This window comes from Ailuropoda melanoleuca, chromosome 3, assembly GCF_002007445.2.
Source record: "Ailuropoda melanoleuca isolate Jingjing chromosome 3, ASM200744v2, whole genome shotgun sequence".
Classification (NCBI taxonomy): domain Eukaryota; kingdom Metazoa; phylum Chordata; class Mammalia; order Carnivora; family Ursidae; genus Ailuropoda; species Ailuropoda melanoleuca.
This window is the reverse complement of record NC_048220.1, coordinates 7,123,821-7,144,447: the sequence shown is the minus strand read 5'-3', so window position 1 is coordinate 7,144,447 and position 20,627 is coordinate 7,123,821. Positions and strand designations below refer to the sequence as shown.

The 20,627-nt window shown below is 45.7% G+C and overlaps 1 protein-coding gene across 1 annotated transcript in view; it reads left to right on the top strand.

The window, feature by feature from the left end:
• Positions 1–10,440, top strand: part of LOC100476402 — a 53,434-nt gene extending 42,994 nt beyond the window's left edge. The window contains exon 8 of the mRNA XM_034655725.1: positions 6,870–10,440. Within this exon, the coding sequence (XP_034511616.1) occupies positions 6,870–7,593 (724 nt within the window). The 3' untranslated portion in view covers positions 7,594–10,440. The remainder of the gene's footprint in view (positions 1–6,869) is intronic.
• The last annotated feature ends 10,187 nt before the right edge of the window (positions 10,441–20,627 follow it).

Here is a 20,627-nt window from a genome sequence, read left to right as displayed (position 1 = left end):
GAGCAAATCCTGTCCCTTCTACCTCCAAAATGCACCCCAGATCCAGCCACTTACCACGTCCGTGTGCCCTGGGCCAAGCCACCAACCACCACGGTCCTCCTGGGCTCCCACAACAGCCTCCTCACTCGTGTTCTTGCTTCCCTTCACTCTGTTCCTGGCGCGACCGAGGGCTCCCTTGAAACAGAAGTCCTATCCTGTCGTCCGTCTGCTCAAAACCTTCCCCTGGCGGCTCCTGTCCATTATCTCCTACCTCCGACGCCTGCTTACGAGCCCCACTGCACCCCCAGCTCCCGTTCCTTGGTAGTCAGGCCCTCTCCTGTCTCAGGGCGGGGTGTTCTTCCTCCAGATGCCCCCACAGATGACGACTTCCTCACCCCGGTCTTATTTGGATGTGTCCTTTGTTCCCTGACTGCACATTTAAAGACACCTCGACAAAACTTCCTCCAACAGTCATTAGCCTTCTCTTCTTTATCTTTCTTCCCTAGCACTTAACCACTCTCTCATGTACCATACGAGTGTGTGTGTGTGTGTGTGTGTGTGTGTGTGTGTAGTGTTTTATACTCTATTATACATTACATATATTTCCCTTTTTATCATCCATCTCCCTTTACCAGAATTTAAGCTCCATGAGAGCAAGGATATTTTCTGCTTTGTTCACTGCTGAACTTAGGCTTCTAGAGTGTTGTAGATGGTTAATTATGTATTTGCTGAATGAATGGATTCAGACCGTGCTTTTCTTTCCCTCTTAAGAACACCAGGCTTCCTCTTTGGAAAGTTGTTTTGTGTTTTTTAAAGTTTTTTAATTTTATTACTTTTTAGTAAGCTCCCCGCCCCACGTGGGGCTCGAACTCACGATCCCGAGATCAGGGGTCGCACGCTCCACCGCCAGCCAGCCGGGTGCCCCTGTTTGTATTTTACAGATTCAGCCTCAGCGTATCATCGCTTATACATCCTCAGCCCGCGGTCCTGAGGGGCGGGCCCGAGTCTAGTGAGAGGGCAGCCTGAATTTTAGAATTCATAAGCATCTAGAACATAGCTCTGGAAGTACTACGGGTTTTTAAAAATAAAAGGCAGAGAGTTTCTCGAGGATGCCATGTGGACGACGTGGAAACGCTTGGAAGAGGAGGGGTGATCAAGCCGCCCCCTGACGAGTCTGAAGGAATGCTCTCTGTCTCTGTAGATCGATTTGCATTTTCTGGATTTGGGTATAAGTGGAATCAGAATGTGTACTTTTTTTTGGTCTGGCTTCCTTCATACAACATAATGAGTTTGGGATTCGTCCACATCAGTAGCTCATTCCTTCCTGTTGCCGAACGGTCCTTCCACGATATGGACATCAAACAGGCTTTCTCCCTTCCCCTCTTGTGGCTGTTTCTCATGTCCTCCTCATTTCTATAGACTGGTGATTGTATCTAAAGGCTTGGTCAGAGTTGGGCTAAACGTTTTTGGCAAGACTCCTTGATACGTTGTGCTGGGTACGTCATACCGAGCTGCATCAGAAGGCACAGACCGTCTGGTTGTGATGGGTGAGGCTGAGCATTCGATTGAGGGCAGCGAATCTGTTCTATCTTTGAATTTTGTGTTACATTCATCGTATTTTCTATTTCAGATGCATTGGTTTTTACTTTGATTTTTTTTTTTCCAATCTGTAGCTATGCATTTTTTTTCAAATTGCTTAACTGTCACGGCCTTTTTCCATTCCACATTCTCTGATTTTTTTCAAGCCTTTCCACCATGTTCATCTGATTTGGTTTTGATCGTGTTTATGCTGTTCGTTGCCATCTCTGTTTTTTCCTAATGGTGTTGGACCCTTGATTCATCTGCAGTCTCTCTCTTCGTGTAATTCTGTCCTCCCAGCTTCGATGTTCTCATTTCTTTGGTTACACATTCTCTTTAAGGTGTGCTAGGGCAGCGCCCCCCAGAGTGGTTGTCTACGATAATACGAGAAGCACACACTGAAGGTAAACCGTGCAACTTCCTTCATCGAAAATGTCCCTCAGGGACGCCTGGCTGGCTTGGTCAGAAGAGCATGCGACTCTTAATCTCAGGGTCATGAGTTCAAACCCCATGTTGGGTGTGGAGATCACTTAAAAATAAAGTCTTCCCAAAAGAAAGAAAGAAAGCAACTGTCTTGCTCTGAGAAAAACGTCCGGTGACCTGAAAAGCATACTTAGCTGTTGTGTTTATTTACATGCTGGCACCGTCTGTCTTTGCATCTTGTCCCGGGCTGGCGCCAGACCGTCCAGAGACCCGCGTCTTGTCCCCGGACTGCACTGGGAGTAGCCCCGTCTGAGAGCCTACGCACTGCTTGTGTCAATTTTTCTCTAGCTCCCTTGTTACGTGTGTAATGACCGTAACAGCTGCCAACAGGTATGAGAACTGTTATCAGCCATTTTGATCTTCATAAAAACCCTCAAGGTGGATGCTGGAATCATCACCACTTGATACATGATGAAACAGAAGCACAAAGATACCAGGGACTTGGGCTAAGTCACAGTATTTTTATAGCAGGGCGCTGGGATTTACATTCAGGCAGGCAGATTCCAGAGCACATAGTTCTTTCTTTCTTTCTTTCTTTCTTTCTTTCTTTCTTTCTTTCTTTCTTTTTTAAGATTTATTTATTTGAAAGAGAGAGAGCAGGCGTGTGCACAAGCCAGGGGAGAGAGAGAATCTTAAGCAGACTCCCCATTGATTGTGGAGCCCGATGCGGGGCTCGATCCCACAGCCCTGAGATCATGACCTGAGCCGAAACCAAGAGCTAGCCGCCCAGGTGCCCCCAGAGCAGAGAATCTTAATGAAATTGGAATTTTTTGGTCAATTGCATGCTATCTTTCTTTTTTTCCTTTAATATTTATATATTTAAGAGAGAGAGAGAGTGCGCACAAACAGGGGGAGCAGGAGAGGGAGAAGCAGGCTCCCCACTGAGCAGGGAGCCCGATGTGGGGCTCGATCCCAGGACCTCTGGGATCATGTCCTGAGCTGAAGGCAGACGCTTAACTGACATCCACCCAGGCGCCCCACTGTTATTCTTCTTAGTATTTGTTTTCATTTCCTGGAGTCTGTATGCTTACTTGCCAAGAATGCCCATTGATCACTGTTCTTTTCACCTTACTCCTTTTTAATGTGGGGGATCCTATTGGGACCCTCTTTGGCTAGAAAGAAGCTGGGTACATTCTAGACTCTCTTTCCTTCCTTATCTAGGACCTGTTGATCTTCCCTTCAGAACTTCAGCTCAGGGACTCCATTCTGACAGGTTGAGTTTTTCGGCAGAATTGTTGCCCTAAGAGGCTGTCATTTGTTCCATGGGGCTGTCGTCGTCAGTAGCGGTAATCAGTAACTTTGGTCTTAGATCTTTTCTGGGCAAAGGGTGGAGGTAGGGATACCATTTTATCAAGTTCAAAGCACACACACACTCAGGTTTCGATCTTAGAGTAATTTGGCCAAATCTGTCATTATTACAAATGCATTTGTCCTTTGACGTAGAAATCCCATTTGGGGAAGTTATTCTGCATGTGAACTTGCACACCTATGAAATGACTGTTACACAAAGCTGTTCTCTGCAGCATTGTTCATAATAGTAGCAGACCGGGAACAGCTCACATAGTCGAGAACAGGGAACAATTATGGTTCAATCACGTGGTGGAAGATTTTGTGGCAAAGAAGAGGGAAGAAGTTATCACTACTGTGGGGAAAAGCAATGTATCTCTGTCTACTGCTGTTTTGCAGTAGGGGTGTGTGTTTTTTACACATACATATATATAAACATACTTTTTTATGAAAAGGAAAGAAATATATTCACAAACAGTGGAAGGATCTAGAAGAAACTAATGAAAGTGGTCACCAGTAGGAGGCCATGGGGGCAACAGGCGGGATGGGGAAGACACGGATGGAAGTGTGAGTTTCCAGTATAAACGCTTTCAAAGTCATTCGGTATTTCAGCCACTACCTTTTCTTAAAAAGTAAACGAAAAAATATATACCCAGGCATCTTCATTCCTGTGACCAGTGACCTCGTGTGCCTCTCCCTAGCAGCTGCCTTCACGCTTCTCCCATTTCGCGGAGGGGAAGAACGCGTTTTTGCCCTGCATCTGCCTGTCCCTGACGGGGAGGGGACCTTCCAGAGGCTTCCTGGGCTGCTTCTGTCAGCCTTCCATGCCTGCCTTGTGTTGTGGGAAAGTCCTGTGGTAGACGGCGTCAGTGGCTCAGCAAGACCACAGTCCTCTCCCATCCTTCCAGCCTTGAGGCCCCAGTCCCTGATGGAGACCATTTGTCCGTCTAGGAACCGCTGTGGTGCTCCCAGAGGCCGCCCTCCAGGCCACAGCTTTCCACGTCTCTTCCCCGTGGCCGGCTTCTCGCTCTCTGCCTCCACATGAGAAGCTTACAGTGAAGTTTGTCGCTCACTCTCTCCTCTCTGGGCTGGGGAGGAGGGCTCCGGAGGGCGTGGGAACAGCCCCGTCATAGATTTCCAGAGGCATTTGTTCTTTTTTGCTGACCAGTGTTTAAGAAAAATGAGACCTAAAGTTGCAATTCTTTCCTTTTTTTCTTTGCGTTCATGGGAAGAGATTTCGTGAGTCTGGCTTGACACATCGTTTTTACCCCAGTAGTTTGGGACCCTTTTTATGACTCTCTGTTGTTTTACTGCACGCGTACTTACCTGCAGCGGCCAGTGATGAAGGTACTGGTCTTAAGTTGGTTTCACAAACTTATCTCAATGAATACATGAAGATCGTTTTAACTGACACTGTAAATCGTGTCTTCTGAACGCTTTCACCATTTTTTTGAAATTGTCCTATCGTTGACATACAGTGTTGTGTCAGTTGCTGGCGTACGACATAGCGATTCAACAGTTCCATACATCGCTCAACGTTATTATTATTTTTTTATACAGGAGAAGCTGCTTTCTGCAGCTTTGCAGGATAACACCTTTTTTCGTAACACAAGAGAGTCAGCAGTGAATCCTAACCAGTGAAGAGAGTCCAAGCTCACGCGGTTTTGTTATGGGGTGTATGTATTACTGTTTTAGAGCTCTGCCGTAACGTAGCTCTCGGAAGCTGTCATGATGTACTGTGGAGTGGCATCTGAGGTACAGGCATCATGGGTTCCCGGCACTGGCCAGCAGTCCCCTCACTGTGCAGAGGCAGTAGCAAACCCTTTCACTCCTCAGGAACATTAGAAAGACGTTCTCTGTGTTTTTCATTGTCTTTCCTTCCCATCCCAGTTCTTCACCATTTTTTGCCGAGCAGTTTCTTCTAACCTCGAATTATTTTGGTGCATGTAAGCTGTGTTATCTATGGTATGGTGGTCATCAGCCTAATTAAATTCTTGCCTTGAACTCTACTCTTTGTTCATGAACAATAAATTTAAAAACCTCTGGAATAGAGCCCCCCCCCTTTTTTTTGAACGTATGAAACCTGTATTTATCTGTTCTAAATCTTCTATCCTTTGATGAAAGAATCCCTCTTGAAACTGCCTCTTTGGGGTTCTGTTAACAACATTGCCAGCGTCATCTGAAGATTTTTTTTTTTAAAGATTTTATTTATTTATTCGACAGAGAGAGAGACAGCCAGCGAGAGAGGAAACACAAGCAGGGGGAGTGGGAGAAGAAGAAGCAGGCTCCCAGTGGAGGAGCCTGATGTGGGGCTTGATCCCAGAACGCTGGGATCACACCCTGAGCCGAAGGCAGATGCTTAACGACCGAGCCACCCAGGCGCCCCTGAAGATTTGTTTGAACTAGATTCCTGTGAAGCACTTTTCTTTTGCAGCTGATCTCATTCTTCCACTCTGACTTGAGAATTTTTAAAATAACAGAGGGAGGGGCGCCTGGGTGGCTCAGTCAGTTAGGCATTCGACTCTTGATTTCAGTTTGGGCCATAATCTGGGGGTCGTGAGATGGAGCCCCACTCAGTGGGGAGCCTGTTAGGAATTCTCTCCCTCTCCCTTGCCCCTCCCTGCTTGTGCTCTCTCTCCCTCTCTCTCAAAAATAAATAAATAAATGAAATAAAACAACAGAATGGGGAAAGACTATAATGATTCTTTGTTGATTTCACTGGAGAAGATCAGTAGCCTTTGTTTCCAGATTTCACTCCCAAACCCAGAAGTTATTTTTTCCCAAGGTGAATACTCAGTTTTCTGAAGCATTCCCAGGATTAGCTAAAAAAAGATATTCCTTACTTTTCACAACCCTTACCATAATCACCCCACCAGCCCCAACACGTGCCTGACCCCTGACAGGGAGAAGAGCTCCGAGCCATTGAACCCCAGACGTCATTTCATTCAACGTTTCAGATCTTCTCTTTGTGCTGACTTAGTCGAGATGCCAGCTGGTCATCTTGGTATTTGTCTTCTGTTTTGTATTTGTGTTTGATACAGAAGTAAGTTGTGTATTTTATATTCGAGTATTCTGTCGCTCTCGACTTTCCTGTTTCTGGTTTACACAATACCTTGGTAATGAAGAAGTTGGATTTAAACTCCAGGAGTGGACAGACTGGCGTGGTACCGCCTCGTCTCCCTCAAATACCAAAGAAGTTGACTGTATTCTGGAGGCTTCCAGTGCTCACAGAATACCATGTTAGGTTTCCAAATGTCTCCTGTTACATTAAACCGACTCTCTGTTCAGCTCCCCCTTGACCACCCGTGGTAGTTCTCGTGAAGCTCACAGAAGACGAGGGATTTCCTTTCCCCAAGATCCGATTGGCATTTCTTTCTTAGGACCTCTATATTACGATCTCTTTGAGGCTTTCGGGTTGAATGAAAAAAAATGTTTTTTCCATTTGCCACGTTTGGATGACATTTACAACACTCGTCTGCTTTGTTATTTCTTCTCTTTGTAGAATGAGAAGAAATGTTGAGAAAGAAGTAACGCTGTCCTCCTCTGCCTCGGATATTTGTGATGGGTGTTGGGAAGTCTAAAATAGACCCCTGCCCTCTCTCTCTGTCCTGGGGAAAGAGTCCCGGGGTGGAAATGAGTCAGAGACGCCAGGAGTCCGCTTCCAGGAAGCCCGACGACCTCCCCCTGAGCGATCTGGCCGAGCCTAGCCCCGCGGCCCTGGCGCCCACCGGGGAGGGCGAGGGAGCCGAGGACCGGGGAGACACGTCGGAGGAGGAAGAGGACGAGGTGTTCCTCAAGTTCGTGATCCTGCACGCGGAGGACGACACTGACGAAGCACTCAGGGTCCAGAATGTGCTGCAGAATGACTTCGGCATCAAGCCCGGGATCATCTTTGCCGAGATGCCCTGCGGCCGGCAGCATTTGCAGAACTTGGACGACGCCGTGAACGGGTCTGCGTGGACCATCTTGCTCCTGACCGAGAACTTCCTGAGAGACACCTGGTGCAAGTTCCAGTTCTACACGTCACTCATGAACTCGGTGAACAGGCAGCACAAGTACAACTCGGTCATCCCCATGCGGCCCCTCAACAACCCCCTGCCCCGCGAGAGGACCCCCTTCGCTCTGCGAACCATCAACGCCCTGGAGGAAGAGAGTCGTGGCTTTCCCACCCAAGTCGAAAGAATCTTTCAGGAGTCCGTGTATCAGATCCAGCAGTCTCTGTGGAAGGAGACGAGAAGCAGCGTGCGCAGGCAGGTCGTCTCCTGAGACGGAGCCCACAGCACGCGCCTGGCTCTGTCCGGCGAAGCCGACCGCTCGTGTCCGCTTGAGAAAGCACCTTTCTGGCAAGAAGTTTACAGAATTTTACAGGAACCCGGGAGCTCAAGCAAGATACGTTTCTGCAGGACACTGCGTAGACTTGAGGTGCTTTTCGATATTCAGATGAACTTGAGATCGTCGAGTTTCAAGAACTTTCGTCTCACGTTGTCCCGGTCCTTGCATATCATGCAGGGTAGCCTTAGCTCATATCCCTTGTATCAGTCCTTGAACTCGGACTTCCTGAGAGTCGTTGTACAAAGACGATGACACTTCCATTGTGTTGGCAAAGGACACGCGCGAGAGGAGGTCCCCGGGAGATCTGACTGCCCTTCCTCGGGAGGCCCCTCTCAGAGATGTCGCAGCAGAGTGTGACTCCTAGCATCGCCCAGAAATACGGAGAGCCCCACGAGAACACTTAGCATGTTGAGTAATGATAAATACAAAATTAAAAGCCGATGTGAGAGTGGTGGGGCGTTTTACAAGAGGCCAATCAGCTGTGTTTTTCTTTCTGCTGGAATTGGGGGATTTGGAGGCAGTGCCACCACAGACTACATTTGATGGCATTGTGGTTAGGGGGCTCCGGGGAGCCGTGTCGTGAGGTCCCCTGGAGCCTCAAGCTCTTGTGACGTCATCTAACTAGGGCTTTATGTGCACGGTGTCTGAACGGTGCATGTGTCCTTGGCTCTGTGTTCGCCATCAGCTCTCTTACGGCAGCCTTTAAAAATTCCTCTCACTCGCAGGAAGTAATTCGCACTCGGTGCCCAGAGCAGCCTGACCGTGTGCGTGCACGTGGGCGTGTGTGTATGTCGTAGATTATTCGCAGATTTAGGATGGAAGTAGGAGATGCGTTCTGTGGCCTCCTCTTCTGTGGCCCACACTCACAGCACGCAGCAGAGGCCCACGCGGCCCTGTTCCTTCCCCTCACGCCCTGCTGCCCCCGCTGCGGCCGAAGGGGAGCCATCAGGGACAGATGGGGGGGCGGGTGGGGACACACAGGGTGGAGTGCGGGTCATGTCATGTTGTAAGGAGGAAAGCGCCCGGTGAGGGATCAGGAGACCTGGTTCCTGTCCAGTCTGTGCCGCTGGGGCTCAATGTGACCTTCCCCTCCTTTATCTGTGAAATCAAAGGCTTGAATTGATGGAGCTCCAAAGGGCTTTTGTCCTCTCTCAGAATGTGAACAACTAGGCACCAGAAAAGAGAACAAGCAAAAAAAAAAACAAAAACAATTTTGTAATGTGATGTGTAATAAGTTGCAAGGAGGCTCGAGCTAGGCTCCTAATGAGAGGCTATGCTAATGTGTTGACAGCATAATTGATTTGCTGTGCTCTCTGTTTCACTTTTATAGTCCCAACCGAATTACAATACTTGCTTACTTGGATTCTTTTAAAATACATTTTTTGTAGGGATTGTTGAGCAAAGATGTTCTGCCTGATTTTTCTCTCTCCTTATCCTCACCTCTCGGTGTCTCCTCCTAGTCCTGGGGTCTGCTCACATCTTTCTGCATCCACCTCTTCATAGCCGTGACCGAATGTTCCGCGAGGAACTTTTCCCAGAATCCTGCGAGTAAGTCAAACCTCCTTCTTTACCGGTACTCCTTGAAGAAGAGATTGTTTTCATTGCGCGGTGACATTTTCTTAAAGTCCCTTTTTGTCATAGTATCTCACTACTCCCTTTTCTTTTTCAGTTTAAATAATACTTTTTTTTTAATCATGTGGCTTCTTTGTATATCTCTGATTTCATACAGTAAAAAAAATTAACTAACCCTTCCTGCTTACTACCAACGCGGGAGCTAGGGATGCTGGATGGTGTTTTTTAAATAAATGTTTTTATTCATTACCCTTGACTATACTTGATTATTTCCAGCTCCAGGGAAGACTGTGGAAAAGTATTTTGAAAAAAAGCCATTAATCTGTACTCCTCCATACAGTACCAGGCACAGTGTCTCCTTCAATCTGGAGTGAAATAGATTTTTTGTGATGAAGAAAAATGTGAAGTCCTGAATAACTGTGTATGTTGAAATTAACCGCTGTGAAAAGGAAAATAACCAAGATGACAAGAAGTCAAGGTTGTATGGCCTTAGTTGTATGTTTGTGTTTGTACACGTATGTATAGATTAGATTTACACATGCACACACGTGTGCACACACACACAGGGAAGTTCTATAGCATTCTGCCACACGCTGGAGAGCTTCCGTGTGGAGGACTCTCTGGGCCTCATTGCCCACCTGGCACTTCACACAAGAACCTGGGTTATGCCTAACAGGTCGGTTAGGATTCTTCCAGCCGCAGGAAACAGAAAATCCAACACCACATGACCCACACCATAAGGTAACAAGAGGTCCCCTAAGGTTTGGTGTCTCCGAGTTGTCATTAAAAACCCAAGTTCTTGGGCGCCTGGGTGGCTCAGTTGGTCAAGCATCCAACTCTTGATTTCGGCTCAGGTCATGGTCCCAGGGTCCTGGGATCGAGTCCTGCGTCGGGCTCCTTGCTCAGCAGGGAGCCTGCTTCTCCCTCTGCCTGCCACTCCCCACTGCTTGTGCAATCTTCCTCCGTCCAATAAATAAATAAAATCTTTAAAAACAAACAAACAAAAAAAACCACCCCAAGTTCTTATAAACAATGGGATGTTATTCTACCTTAAAAAGAAATAAAATTCTGAGACATGCTCCAACATTAGATGAACTTGAAAACACGTGAAGTGGGAAAAAAAAACACACACACACAAGCCAAACACAAATACTATATATATATGATTCTACCCTATGAGGTACCTGGATCAGGTGAATTCATAGCCACAGGAAGAACAGAGGTGACCCTGGGGTTGGAGGGAGGGAAGACTAGGGAGTCATGTTTAATGGCTACAGAGCTTTTGTTTGGGGTGATGGGAAGGTTCTGGAAATGGATGGTGGTGACGGTTGTACAACTTTGGGAATGTTCTTACTGCCACTGAACTGTATGCTTAAAATGGTAAATTTTAGGTTTATTTTACCACAGTAATAAAACCCAGGTTCTTTTCATCCTTTGGTCCTGCTGTCCTCAGTGTCCCAGGTGCGCCCCGTCAGCGTTGTACCCTGGCTGCTGTGGCGTCAGGCCCCATCTCTACAGCTGGGGGAGCCTCAGCCTCAGGAGATGGTGGGACCAGGTCACCCAAGTGAGGAAAAGTATATCAGTGCTGCATTATTGAAAATGGCTTGTATGTGGTGATGTTAAAGAGCCGTCTGACTTCTAGTTGGTTTTTCTTTTTTTTTTTTTTTTTGATGGATTTGTTTATTTCAGAGAGTGAGAGACAGCAGGGGGGAGGGGCAGAGGCAGAGGGAGAGAGAGAATCCCAAGCAGACTCCATGCTGGCTCCATGCCCCAATGCGGGCCTCGATCCCACAACCCTGAGAGCACGACCTGACCCGAAACCAAGAGTCAGACGCTTAACTGACTGTGCCACCCCGGCGCCCCGGTTTTTTTACTTTTTTAAATTTCCCTCCCCCTGCACCCGGCAGACCCCACCTCCTACTTCCCCTCCCCTGCCCCCTAAAACACCACTGCTGTGGAGTCCGACCCCTCGGGTTTGAACACCACCCTTGCCCTTGATGAATTGTGAACTTGAGCGAGACCCCTCACCTTCCCGGTCTCAGTGTCCTCATCGAAAAGCAGAGCTAAGAATCCCTGGCTGGTGGGATTATTTTGAGGATTGAATGACATAACCGCGCACGCACGTGAAGTGCAGAAGTACCTCCGCCTTAGCCCTGCTACCATAGTAAGATGGGAGGGGGGAGAGGGCAGATAGGATTGCCCCCAGCCCTACTTTTGGCACCCTGGCAACTTGCAGGGAACAGATTTTAAAGAAAGTGGGCCTTGTCTCCACATGCAGTACAGATCCCGTCCCAAACCCAGAGGAGCCCCTGACCGCAGGGGTGTGTGAGCTGTTGATGGTGAGTGTGGCTGTGGACACGCTGGTGTGGGCAGGAGGGGGCAGTGGGGGCCCCAAAGCCAGAGCGGGTGGGGGGAGTAGGGCCATCCGCCAGAAGAGCAGGAAAGCGGAGTCGGGGAGTGCCAGNAGGCGGGCCGCCTTCAGCTCCGCTCCCTTCTGGGGCTCAGGAACTCCCTGATGATTTTGCCTCTTTCGTGAGTATGAGTACGGGCGGGGTGAGGCTTAGACTCCTCTCCCTCGGGGTGGGGGCTGGTGAGCAAGGGTGGTGAGCAAGGAAGGCACGCCTCTGCTTTGCTACTTCCTGTCCTGACCAAGGACTTCTACCCTGAGTTCAAGGAGGCTGTCTGGGCTCAATGCCTCGCAGTTGCGGTCAGAGCTGTTCCCCCCTTGAGTCCTTCGTTGCTAGGGAGCCTTGGAGGGCACCCCGACCTCTCCCAAGGGCCTCCGGCCTCGGTGTGTAGGAAGAGGATCCGAACAACTGGTTGACAGGAGTCAGGACAGCTTCTTTGCCTCCTCTCGGGGACTGAAGCTTGCTCCGACACCCCAGGGTAGGTTGCTGAGGTTGGACTTCGTTCCAAAGCCTGAAACAGCCAAGTCACTTCGTCTCCACTAGTAAAGACTAAATTCACATGCGGACCAAATGTTGCCAAGCCATCTCCCTCCGCACAAGACCCCGCAGGAGAGAGACCATGGTGATTTGCACCGACTGTCATGGAGAAGTCCGAGCTGGGACCCCAGCTGCGGGGATGTGGGGTGGCTCAGCGTAGATCCAGTTCCCAGTTCAGAGGCACTGTCTCGTGCAGGTTCAGAGACCACAAGTCACACTTCACGGTGGGGTCCGGCTCTTCAGGTCAAGTCTGCGGACCCAGGACTGGGCTGGGACTGGCCCAGGCAGGGCGTGTGAGCAGCCGCGGCCACAGCTGCCCTGGGCGGTGGCCGGTCCCGTATCCCTGGCTCTCCTCCTGCACGTAGCCCGTTCTTCCGCCACCTGCTGCTGGGCCGTCCCAGAACGTGACTGTCCCTCTGTGCTTGCAGGAAGGTCAGAAGGGCAAGGAGGAAATTTCAGAAAGCTACCAAGTGCTTGGTGGAGTGAAACCAGAGCATCTGAAAACGGACCTCCTTAAGCCAGGGACGAACGGGAATGAACCAGCGAGAGACAATGGATGTTGTCCTTGAATGAGAGAAGCTTTCATTTTTGACTTGTCCTGGCTGCCTGAAAACAATGTTCTTAGAGAAATGTGTAGTCTGAGACCTACTTGGCCATCCGTGTCGCTAATACGTGAAGCGTGAGTTGGAGTAAAGAGTGCTTGAACGTGCCATTAATGCGTAACTCCGGGCATGGGAAATTATTTGATCCAAAGCTCCAAGAGTGAAGCTGTGGGGAGAAATAAGAGAGAGTTGCTCTCTTTGCCAGTGCACTAGCTTTCACAACTGTTTACTCCAACATCCATACTCAGTTCACACCTCTTTCCCTTCCTGGCATGAGCAAGAATTGTTGGGGGGGGTGTCGGGGGTGGTGAATAACGCCTTCATTTGGAATCGTACTCTTCTCCTTGTCTTCAAATAGAGTTAGCTCTGAGTCAATTTACTCGAGGTGAATAAATAGGAATGCTTTTTTTAGCAGACAACAGGAACCTGCATTTAAAGAGGTTTTTTTTTTTCTCCCCCATAATCTAATTAGGAACATCCCTGCCAGCTACCTCCTCAAACAACAGGTTTAAAACAAGGAAATCTCGACCAACTAGCCCCTCCCAGGGGATTTGTTGGCCACGATGCATAGCCAGCTTTACAGATTTCCTAGCTTTACTTATAAATAAAAACATGAATCTGAACTTACATTGTGGTGATGGTTGCACAATTGTGCAAATATACCAAGGCTGCTGAATTGTATGCTTTACATGGGTAGATTTTTATGGTGTGTAAGATACAGCTCAATAAAGAATGAAAAGCAAACAACCCCCCACACCCGCAAGCTGCAACAACAAAATGCTTTAGCCCTTTGGAACACAGTCTGGCAGCAGGGAGTGATGTTGAAAATGGGGCTATCTCATGAACCTAGCAATCTTGCCCCCGGAGCTGTGGGATTGTACCCTAGAGAAAGTTTCCCGCAGGTGTTGAAAGAAGCACGTATAAGGAGGACGTCTGTTGCAGTATTCTTTGTGCTGATGAAAGACTGGAAGCAATGTAAATCTCCAGCAGTGGGAGAATTCAGAAATCCATTATGGTAGGTACTTACAATGGACTAGAGCATTTAAAATAACTTAAAAGCTGCATATATCAACATGTGTGAAGTCCCCAAGTCACAACGCTGGGGAGGGTGCATCCAGCTATAAAATAATATGGGCCATCTGATAACCATTTATATGAGGTGTTAAAACACACAGGCAAGACGGCACTCTTTCTTAACGGATACACACATAGGTGATGGTATGTTATTTTCCATGTTTTTCTGTATGTTTGAAATAGCTAATCTTTTTTTTTTCAGTTAGCCCACACTTGCAATCATGTTCAGTGCTGTAGGAATGTCCTTACACATACAACGATTTGAGGAACGAAAAAAAAAAGAGAAAGTGTTGACAGATAATTTAGAAAAATATCTGCTGGTAATAATAGGTTTCATTTTTTTAACACCTCCTCTGTCGGGCACTGAACTTTACATCATGTGTAATATTCCATGGTTTCTAGATGCTTAGTCTGATCGTGCGCCATATGAGTCCCAGGAAACCGAAGCTGGAGACATGAGTCCTAAGCCCCAGGATCACAGGCTGGGAGACGATGGAGTCATTAGAACGTCCCACGGTCTGGCTCCAAAGCCTGGTGGTTTTTAGGCTCCGTAATGCTCTTTCTCAGTGGATCTGCCTGCTTTCTCGCGGTGAAGAATCTTAGGAGAGGTCAGTGGTGCAAGAAAAAAAAAAAAACGACATAGCAATTTCTAAGTTAAACCCTGGTATATGTGTGTGGTGAGGTTGCCCTACTTTTAGTCGTCTTTGCCTACTGTGAATAACTCACGACTGGGAGTCAGGAAATGCATGTCCTGACGCCGCAGAGCCGTCTTTCCTAATGTTTTCAGTCTTCTGTCTTCATTAGGCTGAAACTGTGTCCTCAGTTTTGCTTAGGACCCCTGTTTCGTTTTGCTTTGTCTTAAACTTGCTTTCTTTGTGCGCACTAGAGGTTACCGATGGTAGATGAAACGCTAATGTAAATGGAGGAAGAAGAATGAGAGGAGCTGGGTGAGTGGACATTGCGTTTATTTCAGGAAAATCATCGTTGCAGTGCTCCTGGATACGTAGAGCCGTGGGTCATTTCTGTGTACCTTTAGGAAGACAAGGTGGTTTCACAGCGTCACGAAACTTTGACTAAGGGAACAAATACAGACGTTTACATACGCTATGATCTGTGAGTTTCAAGAGGGGCTAGTTGTAACACAAATTATTTTTCATGAGTAGATGATACTATAGATAAAATAACTTTGACCTAGGATGCCATACGTTTTGATGACAGGGCACCCTGTGAGGCCACGTTACCTAAGTTCACGTCTTAGGGCTGCTGTGAAAAGTAAATGGGTCAACCCAGGCAAAGGGCTGAAGACCGGGTGGGTGCGGCTTTCCAGGAAGTCACTTTCCTCCCGATCCGACCCGTGACTTCTGGCCGACTGCTAAGTGATTAGCGACCAGTGAGAGCCAGATCTTCGTTGTTGCCCTATTTTTTTTCCCCCTTCCAGACCATATGGGTTCACTTTTCTCTGAAAAGCTTGCCAAAAGCCAAGGAACAATCCATCTGCCACTTAAACAAGAACAGATTTATTGCTTTTAACTTAAAAAAAAAAAAAGATGTCAAGATGAGCCCCCCTCCCCCATTGTGGGCCTCATCCGTGCTGCCACGTCTGGTGGCTGATGCAGTCCCGACATCCATTCGTTGGAGCAGAGCCAAGACAAAGAGCTAAGGGGCCGTGCTCTAAAGTGGGAGGTGACAGAAGGATCAGTAGTCGCTGACCCCGGGGACTCTGATACTTTCTTTGTTTCACCGGATTTTGTATTTGCTAAAGGTCTGGAAGGTTCCCAGCCGTTCGTCCACGGGTCAGGCCAAGTGTGTGCTCTAGTGGGTTCTCCAGAGCTAGTGACCAGGAGAAGAAAGTGAGGGCAACCCTACACCTCCTCTCAGCTGCCAGGGACATTCAGGCGCTGGTCATTGCCCTGCGACATGGCTGACGTGGGGAGCGGATCACTCAGCCTGCTTGACAGTTGGGGACTTAGGGGAACAATGGGTCCTGGTCATTTTCCTCTTGCCGAGGTAGTTCTTTTATTCCTTCTTGGGCTGCCTCGTTAGGACCCAAGCTATTTTCTGCGGTCACGAAGACCTGCTCAACTTAAAAAGTTTACTTTAGTTCCATTTAATTTTTAAAGTAGATAATACATTTGAATGCTTCAAAATTCAAACAGTGGAGTGAAGCAATCCAGTTTCCATTCCCGACCCAACTAATCAAAGATACGCTGTGCATACACCATCAACACGTGTACATATCTACGTATATTACACATTTATCAATCCATACCTATCAGTCAATCCATCTCAGAAGCCATCCCATATCGATCCAGGAAGAGCTTCCGCATTTCATTCTTTTTATCGACTGTCTAATATTTCATTGTTTCAATGTATCAGAATTGATTTTAGCCAGTCCCTATTTATGAGCTTTTAGATCGTTTCCAGTCTCTAGCTACTCTGACGCTATGACAAGCTTATACATACGAAATTTTGCACGTGTATGGATGGGTATATTGGTAAGATAAAAAGCCTAGTAGTAGGCTCGTTGAGTTAATGAGCATGTGCATGTGAAATTTTTATAGATGCTGTCAAAGAGCTCTTTACAAAGGCTGCATCATCTATATTTCCACCAGCATTATATGAGAGGGTGTGTTTCCCCAGGTCGTTCTGAGAAGGTCAACAAACTTTTCGATCTTTGCCAATCTAATAGGTAAAAACAAAATAGCATCTCAAAAAATACGATCTTATTGAAATGTTAATTGTATTTTTTTTAAAAAGGTGTAGTTAAACATCTTTTCATGTGTAAGAGTCTGGGTAGTCCCTTTTTTGTGAACTATCTCTATACACCCTTTGCCAAAGTTTCTATTGGATTATTGGTCTTTCATACCGATTTATAGAAGCTCTTCATGTGTTGGATAAATTAGCCCTTGTCTGTGATTGAAGTCGAAAAAATTTTTCTCAGTGTAGGTTTTGACTTTGCTTAGCGTAGTTTTTTCCCTGTGTAAACACTTTTTATTTGTAATAGAAGTTATCACTTTTTTCCTTATTTATTCCTTTATTTTTTTCCTGAGTTTTCGTTACCTAGGGTTTTTTTGTTTGTTTGTTTGTTTGTTTGTTTTCATTCTTAGGAAGAACTTCCCCATATGAAGATTATTAAAATTATCTTCCTTGGGCTCCAGGCTGGCTCAGTTGGAAAAGCATGTGACTCTTGATCTGGGGGTTTTAAGTTTGATCCCCACATTGGGTGTAGAGATTACTTAAAATTAAATCTTTAAAAATTAAATAAATAAAATAACATTATCATCTGGTTTCTTCTAGTCCCTTTATGGGTTTATCATTCACATTGAAGTCTTTGACCCTTGTGGAATTATTTTGGTGTAAGGTGTGAAATGTTGGTGTAATAACCTTTATTCCAGTTACATCTTTTGTGACCATCTTTCCCCGGTAGTTTTATTTATTTTGATTATTTATTCATTTTTTAAAGATTTTATTTGTAAGTCATCTCTGCATCCAACATGGGGCTTGAACCTGCAACCCGGAGGTCGAGTCGCACGCTCCACCCGCTGAACCAGCCAAGCGCCCCACCTTCTCCGATAGTTTTAAATGCCATCCCTTGACCTATTAAGTGCTCCTAGATGTATTTGGGCCTATTCCTAGACTCCATAGTGTTTGCTGTTAATCTGTCAATTTATTCATGTATACCCATCCCACTGTTTTAATTATTGTCACTTTAAAATATGCTTTAACATCTGAGAAAGCTAATCCACCCTCACTGCTCTTCATTTTCAGAATGTTCTTCTCCTCTACTTGCGATGTTTACTCTTTCCTGGGAGTGTGAAACATTAATTTTAATAGATTAATCTTAAAATATGCTTATAATCCTGCAAAAATCCTTTTGTTACTTTTATGAGGACCGCACTACATTTACAGCTTAGTTTACGGAGATGTGATATGTTGAAGATGTGTGCCTTCCCCTTGAAGAACATCTTATGCCAAAGGGCAATGTGGATGTACCATCCTGGGAGCTTTTAACAAAAATGCCAAGTTCTGTATGCATTGCGTGTGTCAGAGTTTAAAGCAGGTCTTGGACTAGTGCACCGAAAATTTTTACTTTAGGACTTGGGAAAAACTTTTCAAATCTGTGTTTTGTGATTATGTCTCTAAAATTAATAGTAATCGTTTTAAATTTAAAAATATGTATTAAGGGGCGCCTGGGTGGCACAGCGGTTAAGTGTCTGCCTTCGGCTCAGGGCGTGATCCCGGCGTTATGGGATCGAGCCCCAACATCAGGCTCCTCCTCCATGAGCCTGCTTCTTCCTCTCCCACTCCCTCTGCTTGTGTTCCCTCTCTCACTGGCTGTCTCTATCTCTGTCAAATAAATAAATAAAATCTTTAAAAAAAAAATAAAATAAAAATATGTATTAAGAGGCGCCTGGGTGGCTCAGTGGGTTATGCGTCCAACTCTTGATTTTGTCTCAGGTTACGATATCAGGGTCGTGAGATCAAGCCCTGTGTTGAGCTCAGCACTAAGCATGAAGCCTGCTGAAGATTCTCTTTCCCTTCTCCTCTCCCCCAGCTCACTCGCTCTCTCTCTAAAAAAAAATTGATAAAAAGTAAAAAATATATATGTATTAAAAAACTTAAAAATTCCCATTCTAATAATTGTGTTCCAAAGCAAGTAAATAATTATAGATCTATAGGAAATGTTGTATATACTAAGTGTAAAAACACTTCTTATAGTATTTTTATAATAACAAAAGTTGGAAATTATGTAAATGCACAGCAGTAGATGTTTGACTAAATTATGGTAATTCTTATTTTGAAGTACCATTCCGCGATTCAAAATTTTTTCTTCTCATAAATATTTATTAACATAAAAACCCCAGTTATAATTTTAAGTGAAAAAGCAAAAAGCCAAAGTATATTTAGTATGGCTCTAATTGGCTTTAAAAAGTTGACTGTGGGGGGAAAAAGTTGATGGAGTATATATTATATATACTTTGAAAAAAGACAAGAGTTTAGTAAACCAAAATGTTAGCATGAGCCACCTATAAGGTTGGATGTTGGGTAATTTTAATCTTTTTCTTGGTGTTTTGTTGTATTTTCCAACTTTTCTACAAGAGGCAGTATACTTTTATACATGATGGCATTGCTCATGGAAATCGTAACAATTTGCTTGCGTGACAAGGTTGTGGTTGATAACAGTCATGGGAGGCATATTGGTGATTGAAAAATAGTTTCTGAAGTCAGAGCAGCCTACAAATTGCTCAGTGTCCCTCCATTTTATTTATGACATACCTGCCCTTCCTGAAGGAACTCTTATGGAGATCATGGTGCCATTCATTAATGGCTGCTACATACGAATCATCGCTTTAAATATGGTGGCTGACAGGAAACCATTTGTTCAGGAAACACCGTAGTAAAAGTAAATGTGCATTATTAAAATGAAGAGGAACCCTGAGACGATTTTATTTGCCAGTAGCCTGCCTGTGTATTTCTTACAAAACAAAACAACAAAGAAAGAGAAATCAATGATTGTTAGAGTTTTACTGTCCAAAGAAAGTTTTAACCATCCACAAATCAACAAGAAGAGAAAAAGGCTAATGCTGTGTTTTTGAGGTAGACCATGAGCCAGGAAGGATGCCAATATGGCTGCCGCATTTTCCCTACCTCTGAAATACCTATTGCACACAGAGTGGCATCTGTTTCCCACAGCGTGTCTCCGCGCTCTCAGGGTGAGGTCAACTGTGGGCTCCTCATCTGTGCTGAGGAATTACGGTCACTATCCTCAGATACAGGGAAACGGGAGAACTGGAAGGCAACTTTCAGAAATGAATGTCTCTCTTAAGTTTGGGGTTTTTTTTTTTTAAAGATTTTNAAGGTTGGATGTTGGGTAATTTTAATCTTTTTCTTGGTGTTTTGTTGTATTTTCCAACTTTTCTACAAGAGGCAGTATACTTTTATACATGATGGCATTGCTCATGGAAATCGTAACAATTTGCTTGCGTGACAAGGTTGTGGTTGATAACAGTCATGGGAGGCATATTGGTGATTGAAAAATAGTTTCTGAAGTCAGAGCAGCCTACAAATTGCTCAGTGTCCCTCCATTTTATTTATGACATACCTGCCCTTCCTGAAGGAACTCTTATGGAGATCATGGTGCCATTCATTAATGGCTGCTACATACGAATCATCGCTTTAAATATGGTGGCTGACAGGAAACCATTTGTTCAGGAAACACCGTAGTAAAAGTAAATGTGCATTATTAAAATGAAGAGGAACCCTGAGACGATTTTATTTGCCAGTAGCCTGCCTGTGTATTTCTTACAAAACAAAACAACAAAGAAAGAGAAATCAATGATTGTTAGAGTTTTACTGTCCAAAGAAAGTTTTAACCATCCACAAATCAACAAGAAGAGAAAAAGGCTAATGCTGTGTTTTTGAGGTAGACCATGAGCCAGGAAGGATGCCAATATGGCTGCCGCATTTTCCCTACCTCTGAAATACCTATTGCACACAGAGTGGCATCTGTTTCCCACAGCGTGTCTCCGCGCTCTCAGGGTGAGTGTTGTCAACTGTGGGCTCCTCATCTGTGCTGAGGAATTACGGTCACTATCCTCAGATACAGGGAAAAGGGAGAACTGGAAGGCAACTTTCAGAAATGAATGTCTCTCTTAAGTTTGGGGTTTTTTTTTTTTAAAGATTTTATTTATTTATTTGACAGAGATAGAGACAGCCAGCAAGAGGGGGAACACAAGCAGGGAGAGTGGGAGAGGAAGAAGCAGGCTTACAGCAG